An 8,804-nucleotide genomic window follows, 5' to 3' on the forward strand; every position below is an offset into this window, starting at 1 on the left:
AGTATGTCATGTCCTTAATGGTCATTTTACATATTAAACAGCTAACATCTATCATCTAATTTACCAAACACTTTTACACAAACAGCTAATGCAACCAGCTAGTCAAATCAGCTAATGCAAACAGCTAATGGCTAACAGCTAGTCAAACCAGCTATCAGCTAACAGCTAACAACTCCTAACCAAACAAGGCCTAAGTATTTTGGGATAGTGTAATTAATGTAATACAAAGTAGTCGTTTTTCTTCTTTCCTTTCTTTCCTTTAAGTTATGTGATTTTCCAACATGTATCCACAATCACCTACTAAGATTAATTAGCTTATATACTTAAAAGAACCGTTCCTATTTTAAAAATATACTCCCTCCATACCTTATGTATTTTTTCCATTTTCTTTTAAGGAGTCCCAAAATGATATTTCTATTTTTTTTTTTTCCTTTTCAATCTCCTCTTTGTAATTTTAACATTGTTGTTCTATTGGTTTATCAATAAAAGACTTTTTAATCTTATTGGTTGGTTTAAGTTTGGATGGATTAATAATGTGCCATTTTTATTCCTTAAATTCTATTGGCTCAAATTCGTACAACTATTTTGTTATCTTGTGAAAAATTAATTAAAAAACAACAATTTCCCATAAAGTAACAACAATAATACTTAATCTTGTAATGTTCTCTTTTCCTTAATAAGAGCGTAAAATGGCAAACGGAAAAAACATTTAGATACGGTGTTATTCTGATCAACTATTATTGCAAATTAGCTATGAAAAGGCAATGTTGGGTAAAAAATATTGTGGCGACCACAGTGGGGGAGTCGAACCCACGACCTTTTGATCCGAAGTCAAACGCGCTAATCCACTGCGCTATGCGGTCACTGTTGATGACCTTTCTGAAAGCTAAAAGTATTTATCTATTTAGACAGAACTATAAATGTTAACACAAAGCAAAAAACTACGACGTGAAAATAAAGTTGAAGAAGATGTCTATAAATATATACTTCATCCATTCTTATTTACATAACATAATTGGATTTTGGACACTATTCACACAATCTCATTTGATTTTTTTTGTGATTTATATTTAAAAAAAATCTAATTGTGTGCAACTTTTTATAATTTTTTCTTATCCATAATTGAATATATCTATACTACTCCCTCCGTCTCTTAATACTCGCACCGGTTTGACCGGTGCGGAGTTTAAGACATTTGAATTGACTTATTAATTTAATGGGTGTTAGTTAATAGTGGTGTATTTTTTTTTTAATATAGTTAGTGGGAAATGTGTAGGAGGTGGGGAGTGGTGAGTGGGGGTGTGAATTTTTAAATGATTTTTTTGTAGGGAATAGGGGTGTATGTGGTGTTAATAAGTAAGTGGTGGAAAATAATATAATATTGGTATAAATTTCCATTTATAAAAGCGGTGCAAATATTAAGGGACGACCCAAAAAAGAAAGCGGTGCGAGTATTAACGGACGGAGGGAGTAATATATTAAAAGGTATTGTAACAAATTATACATGTCCCGTGTCACCCCGTATTAGAACTAGAACCATGTCACAGTCACATATTTAGTAAGTATCATTACAACAAAAATAGGAAAATTTGTCAATTACTACCTAGGTGTTAAGTGACTTTGCGAATTACTACCTACCTTTTTAAAAGTTGTTAATTACTACCTATGTATTTAGTTATTGTTGTCAACTACTACCTTAGCCTATATTTCGGTCAATTAGTCAATAATTATATCATATCAATTGTTAATCATACTTTAATTATTCTAATTAATTCATTAAAAGTTTAAAAAAATCCAAAACTAATTAAATAAGATAATCCGAAAATAACCAAAAATATTAATCTCCCTCAAACTAAAGTTTTAGAAATTACCAAAAATATTTGAGATTCTTTTTTGGAAAAAATAATTTCAGAATTTTTTTTCGGGATTTATCATTTTGAAATTTTTCCGAAATTACCCAATTTTTTTTTTTAATTTTTTAAAGATCCATAACAGCAATCCGAAAAAAAAGGTTCAACTTTTTTTTTTTTGGATAATTTTTAATTTTGTGTAATTTTTGGGATTTAATTTGAGAATTTTTTTGGATTTAAATATTTATTTATTAATTAAAATGATTAAATTATAATTAAATGTTAATTATAATATCATTAGTGGACTAATTGGAATAAGGTAGCAATTGACAACAATAACTAAACACCTAGGTAGTATAACTTTTAACAAAATAGGTAGTAATTCGCAAAGTACCTAATGACCTAGGTAGTAATTGGCAAATTTTCCACAAAAATATGTTAATACAAATATGACAAACAAGTATATAAATAATCAGTCGTACTAACTTAGCCAAGTATTTTTTGTGCTTTATTAATCTATATTATTATACTTAACTTAAAAGATGAGTGATTAATTTTACTACTCTTATCATTATGCAATAATTACAAGAGACACTTTAAATTTTATTAAAGAAATAACTAGCAACTTAATTTTGTGGGTTTTGAATATATTTTTTTTCCATTTGCGACAGATAAAAATAATTTTCTTTTACGCAAGTTTTTTTTTTTAAAAAAAAAGTTGAACATACATATATTATTCAAAGTAGCTATCCGGGACATCGCTCGGGTAACACTCTAGTTAATGTATGAAATTGTGCATTGGTAAATATCCTAAATAATTATGTCATTTGAAAAAGAATAGAGGGAGTATTATATTTTTTGGGATAGAAATCCATAGATACATATAACGAATACTTAAGAAGACAAAAAAGTTGCAATTTGGAGATTACTTTAATTTGGGTTAAAAATGACTTTATGAAACAAACATTGATATCAACCAAAAATGGAGATGCGGGGTATCGATCCCCGTACCTCTCGCATGCTAAGCGAGCGCTCTACCATCTGAGCTACATCCCCTACCTGACTAAGACACAAGGTTTTTACAATTTGAATAATTTTATTTCTAGGCAGGTTTTTCCTTTTAAATTGATTGTCAAGATATAATTCATGGTAAGTATAGTTCGTGAATCATTCATTAGACATAACTTTAAAATGTAAAACGTAATCCAATTATCCTAATTCCTAAATAATACGTAGTAGCTTAGCGCAATATAATTCATTATGATATTTTCAAAAAAAATAAAAAATATACCACAATATTATGCATAATACTTCTATCTTAAATAAGTATTCGTGTTGAAAGAGTTAGAAAATGAAGCTTTTCGGCCTAGGTCAATAATATGCATTCTTACCATTGGCAATCCTAGATAAGATTGGGTACGATTGAACACGGATGACGCGTAGAATAGATACCCAGTGACTGCTGGAGGGGGTAGACTGGTAAGGGGTCATCAAGGAGAAGTACATGAGATATTTGCGTTGAATTGTAGTAAATGCTCGTGTACTAGAGCTAAGTTATTGGTAGTGTTACAAGGCTGCCTTGAGTGTAGCTTGGCAAGGGGGTCAAAATAAAAATATAACCTCTAAATAAATAGAGGGCTGCAAGTGGTAATGTGGTATATGTGACCCCTAAAATATATGGAGGGAGTACACGTTAAAAAATTGGGTGAAATAATAATGTCTATAATTTCTTTTTTTTTTGTTATGAATATAAAATGGTAAATGATAACAGTAGATAACATATATATTTTAGATTTTTACACATATAATTTGTTGGCTATTAATTTTGTAAAATATTTAGAAAATAGTCAATTAAATCCAGATAATCTATCCAAAATCCTCCTAAAACATCTCATTTCCATCCGTGAGTACCTAATTCTACGTGCTTCCTTGCTCTTTCTCTCTCTGTACCCCCTAATCCGTCTCCCAAAGAACAAAATTCGATCTTAACTATGAAATCTGAAAATACTGAATGAAATTCGTTGTTTGTTATCGTTCATATCATAAACGTAAACTTGAGTTAATAAAATCATTTCTTGTTCTTCCACAAACAATATTATTATTATTATTATTATTATTATTATTATTATTATTATTATTATTATTATCCATTCCAAACCATCATCAACACCTAATTCCTTGTATATGCAATAATAGAATAATTAACAAGCTATCATGGAGGAAACAATGGAAACATCAATGAGAGTTATCGCGGCATGGGACTACGAAACCTCAGATATTAGCCCCAACACGTCCCTCTTCAACCACCATACCCGTGAAGAAGTTCTGGAATTCATGCGAGCCGTGACGGACCTTCATGCGACCCATCAATTCTTTTCGACCAATAATTTCTCCTATCACATCCATTATCCTCTACACAAAAAGATTGTTTCTTGTCAAAACTTGCTTCGTATAGCTAAAAAGCGCCTTAGCAGCGAATTCTTCTCCCTCCTTAAGGTTAATAGTAAGCACAATATTGACTATTATTCTGTCGAAGACGGTCATTCTCCTGTCTCATCATCTGATTCTTCAACCAGTAACACCAATAATGCTGACCTTAACATTTTCACCGTGTCGAATATCAATTATCAAGAGGACTCTACTACAGAGGAGGCATCCGCCATGGCCGACCTTAAGTTAATCGCAAATTGTATGATGGCTGCTGGATTTGGGAAGAAATGCCTTAAGATATATAAGCTCACAAGGCGATCCTTTATAGAGGATGCTCTCCTTAAGCTTGGAGCTCGTAAGCTAACCAAATCACATGTTCAGAAATTAGACTGGGAGACTATTAATGCTAAAATGACTATATGGTTGAAGAACGTCGGAATTTGCGTCAAAATATTTGAACAAGAAAAGATTCTATGTGAACATCTTTTCGGCGCTTGTACCTTGTCAACCGTCACGGACTCATGTTTTTCAGAGGTTTGTAAAGAGGTTGCCCTAACTCTATTTATAATACCGGGGAAACTTGCGAAACACGCTAAGAAATCCTCCGATAAAATCTTCAAGTTCCTTCAACTCTACGAAGGGATGTCCGAGGACACAACCTCGAAGATCGATAAGCTCTTCTCATCAGAATTGACCGCAACTGTACGAATACAGTTGCGGTCCTCTATGGGGAGAATCGCAGAAGCCGTCAAATCTATGCAGACGGATTTTGAGGCATCCATTCAAAAGGATGCCTCAAAAGGGATAGTCCATGGAGGAGGAGCACACCCCTTGACTAAAGCGGTGATGAACTACATTGTTCATCTCTCTAATCACGCCTCTGCGTTGGATGAAATCCTTTCGGATTTTCCGGTAAGCTTGCAATCTCCGTTACCGGAAAGTTATTTCGAAGGTGAAACGATGTCGTCGCCTGTTACGTTACATTTTGCTTGGTTGATATTAGTACTGCTAAGTAAGCTAGATAGTAAGTCGGAGCTTTACAAAGATGCTTCACTTTCTTACCTTTTCTTAGCAAATAACCTTCAATACGTCGTAACAAAAGTAAAATGTACAAAATTGTATAATGTGTTAGGAGAAAAATGGGTAAACAAACACGCCTCTAAAGTGGTACAATACGCTGCCAATTACGAAAGAATGGGGTGGGGGAGAGTGATATCTGTATTACCAAAAGATCTAACGGTCGAGATTTCTCTTGATAATGTAAAGGAGAGTTTTAAGAGGTTTAATGTTGATTTCGAGGAGGAGTACCGTAAGCAGGTGGATTGGGTTGTACAAGATCCAAAGCTAAGAGAGGAAATGAAAGCCTCAATAATAAGGAAAGTTGACGTGAGGTATCGGAAGATGTATGATAAGTATAAGGTGGTTTTAGCAAAGAGTAGGGAAAGAGGGAAAATTGATTCCGTAGTCAAGTTTACCCCTGAAGATTTGGAAAATTACTTGTTAGACTTGTTGGATTGTCACGAGGATGAGGAAGTGGTTTCACCTTCTGAAAAAAGTGAAACGCCACCATCGAATGATAAGAAAGAAAATCCGGTTCTTCAACGACGTAGTCGACGTCTTCTTCTCTTGGTTCGTCAACATCACAATCACTAATTCTTCTTGTTATATAAGCATCAACATGTAATTCATTGTGATATATAGGTTCAGATTAAAAAAAACAAAAACAAATAACACTAGTCTAATAATTGTTTGAAATTTGATTGGTTGTTTTTTAATTTGTAGAAGTACATGATTCGTAATTACTACGACGAAGGCTAGCTAACCATGCATATTTATAACCCAGAATTATTGAGTGCTACTTAAATGATGTACAAGTTGTTAAATGCAGATTAATTTACATCAACATATTAGTACATGCATGGTAGGTGCGCGCATGTACATTTTATATTGTTATGGCATATTGTACATCATCCGATCCATTTGGGCATTTGTCACGAATTCGCATCCCTCCTACACTCTACGAGAACTACTTCATTTGTAAATAGGCTTACTTTAGTTAGTTTAATATCAAATATAACCCATCTATATATATTATATGTTATTTATTAGACATGTTTGGATTGGAGGTAATATAATAAGGGGTAATAAAAGTTAAACTAAGAAAAGGTAAGGCGAATGGATGTGATGATAACGGTTAAGGGCATAAAGTGGTAGTACGTAAAGAGCAAACGCTAGTACGTGTTGGTTAGAAGAAAACAAAAGGGAGGGGGAATAGTTACCCGCATTTGGGGTTAAATGTTACCCACCTGACCGTCACCGGCCTGCTATTAATTATCCTAATTTCGGGGTAATAACTTCCCATTTTCTCCCTTATCTTCACTACTTACACCACCACTTCTCATCATAACACCACCACATCATAGAGCTGTCAAAACAGGTCGTCTCGGGTCTCAGGTTATGATCAGGTAGGGTCGTGTCGGATCACTTTGTCACTGGGGTTAAGGTCGGGTTCGGTCGTCTTGGTTTCCAGTTGGGTCATGTCGGATATTTTTTCCATTTCGGTTACAAGTTGAGTTCGGGTCGATTCATGTTCTGGTTGGGTTTAATTTCCGGGTTTAGGTTTATATAGTCGGGTTTAAATCGGGTTTGTAGAAGTTAATCTCGGGTTTGGGTCAAGTTCGGATCGGATAATTTTCGAGTCGGTTAAATTCAGGTCGGGTTCACTCTCGGACAAGGGATAGATCGTGTCTAATAACTATTCCTTCCGTATATTTTTAAGGGATACACTTGGCCGTACGGGTATTAAAATCGAAGAACAATTTAATGAAATAAAGTAATAAAACAAGTGGGGTTGGGATAGATATTTTAATAAGTAAAACAAGTGAGGACCATGTCATTTTAGAGGGGTGGGGGTGGGGTGTAGTTCTAAAATTATTTGTTTAATAGGGTGGTGCAACATAGGATATATTAGATAGATTATTTTATTAGATAGTGGGATTGATAAGTTACTAAAAATGGCAAGTGTATATCTTAAATCAATACGGTCGGAAATGGCAAGTATATTCCTTAAATTAAAACGGAGGGAGTATCTTTTGAATCGGGTTTGATTTGCGTCGGGTCGGGTTCACTCTCGGACACGGGTTTGTAGCAGTTAACTTTTGTTTATTGAAATAATGACGCTAAGATGTTCAACAAATTTCTATTTTTTTGTATCAAGTAATAAACACTACTACAAAAATGGACAAAAAAACCCATCCAAAATAGCCTAAGAGACCCCACATAAAGGGTCTTTAGATGGGGGTCTGTTTGTTAAAAACAAGAGACCCCTTATTTAAGAAAAGAGGTATGTTACATTAACCAAACAAAAAATAATATAGAAGGTGAAGAGACTCTATATTAGAGATATGGGGTCTGTTTGTAAAAAATTCAGACCCCATATTTAACATATGGGGTCTCTTTGAATTTTTTAATATTATTTATTTCAACTAACTCAGACCCCCCTTATATAAGATAAGGGGTCTCTTTGTGTTTTTAATATTTTTATAATTAACAAATTCAGACCCCAGATGTTAGATAAGGGGTCTCTTTGAATATTTTTTTATTATTATTATACTCGAGAGACCCCTTTTTATACTTAACGGGTCTGTTCTCATTAATTTTTTTTAATAAAATTAGCGTACACCAATTTCCGGCCTAAAAATTCAGCATTTTACCAATTTGGTAATTCCAAAATAATTCTTACAATTACCAAAAACGTTATTACCCATTTTACATCAATTATTTCCAAACATATAAAAATAACAAAATAAAATAAGGGTCAAAAGTCTACGTAATTGTGACAAAGAATAAACAAATTGACAATAACAACTATTCACAATGCAGGCACAACCATGTGTCTTAAAAAGGAAAATTAATGTTGTTAATACTAGGAGTGTCAAATCGGGTCATCGGTTCGGTTTCGGTTCGGGTTCATCGGTTCCGGTTGAAACCGGTTCATTTTGCTATCGGTTCGGTTCGGGTCGGGTTGAAAATTAAACGGTTCGGTTCGGGTTCGGGTTATGTAGTGCGGGTTTATATCGGGTCAGGTTCATACCGGGTCGGGTTCATACCGGGTCGGTTTCATATCGGGTCGGTTTCATGCCGGGTCGGTTTCATGCCGGGTCGGGTCATATTTGGTCGGGTAAAAAACGGGTTAAGTCGGTTTCATATCGGTTCAGGTTCATATCGGTTCGGGTTCATATCGGATCGGGTCAGATCGGGTCGGATTGTAGTCGGGTTGGGTCAATTCGGTTCGGTTCGTTAACGGGTTTAGCTGGATTGTAATCGGGTCGGGTTCATATCGGGTCGGGTTCATATCGGGCCGGGTTTATATCGGGCCGGGTTCGTGTTTAGTCAGATCAATCCGGATACAAATTACAAAAAAATGTCGGGTTATTATTAAAATCACAATTTTCAATGCGCTTATATTATAATATCTACATTATTGAAGCAAAGTGAAAAGGTAAAAGAGCTCATACAATTTGA

The 8,804-nt window shown here is 34.2% G+C and overlaps 1 protein-coding gene and 2 non-coding genes across 3 annotated transcripts; 1 reads left to right on the forward strand and 2 right to left on the reverse strand.

The window, feature by feature from the left end:
* Positions 1–787: 787 nt before the first annotated feature.
* Positions 788–863, reverse strand: TRNAR-UCG (transfer RNA arginine (anticodon UCG)). Its single transcript has one exon. It is a non-coding gene; the product is annotated as a tRNA-Arg (tRNA).
* A 1,970-nt stretch (positions 864–2,833) lies between these two features.
* TRNAA-AGC (transfer RNA alanine (anticodon AGC)) lies at positions 2,834–2,906 on the reverse strand. Its single transcript has one exon. It is a non-coding gene; the product is annotated as a tRNA-Ala (tRNA).
* Positions 2,907–3,807: 901 nt separating this feature from the next.
* On the forward strand, positions 3,808–6,008 carry LOC110797756 (exocyst complex component EXO70H1-like). Its single transcript, XM_022002871.2, has one exon. It carries the CDS (start codon positions 4,065–4,067, stop codon positions 5,931–5,933), a length of 1,869 nt encoding a protein of 622 aa, XP_021858563.1. The 5' UTR covers positions 3,808–4,064; the 3' UTR covers positions 5,934–6,008.
* Positions 6,009–8,804: the final 2,796 nt, after the last annotated feature.

Source organism: Spinacia oleracea, chromosome 6 (assembly GCF_020520425.1).
Source record: "Spinacia oleracea cultivar Varoflay chromosome 6, BTI_SOV_V1, whole genome shotgun sequence".
NCBI lineage: Eukaryota > Viridiplantae > Streptophyta > Magnoliopsida > Caryophyllales > Amaranthaceae > Spinacia > Spinacia oleracea.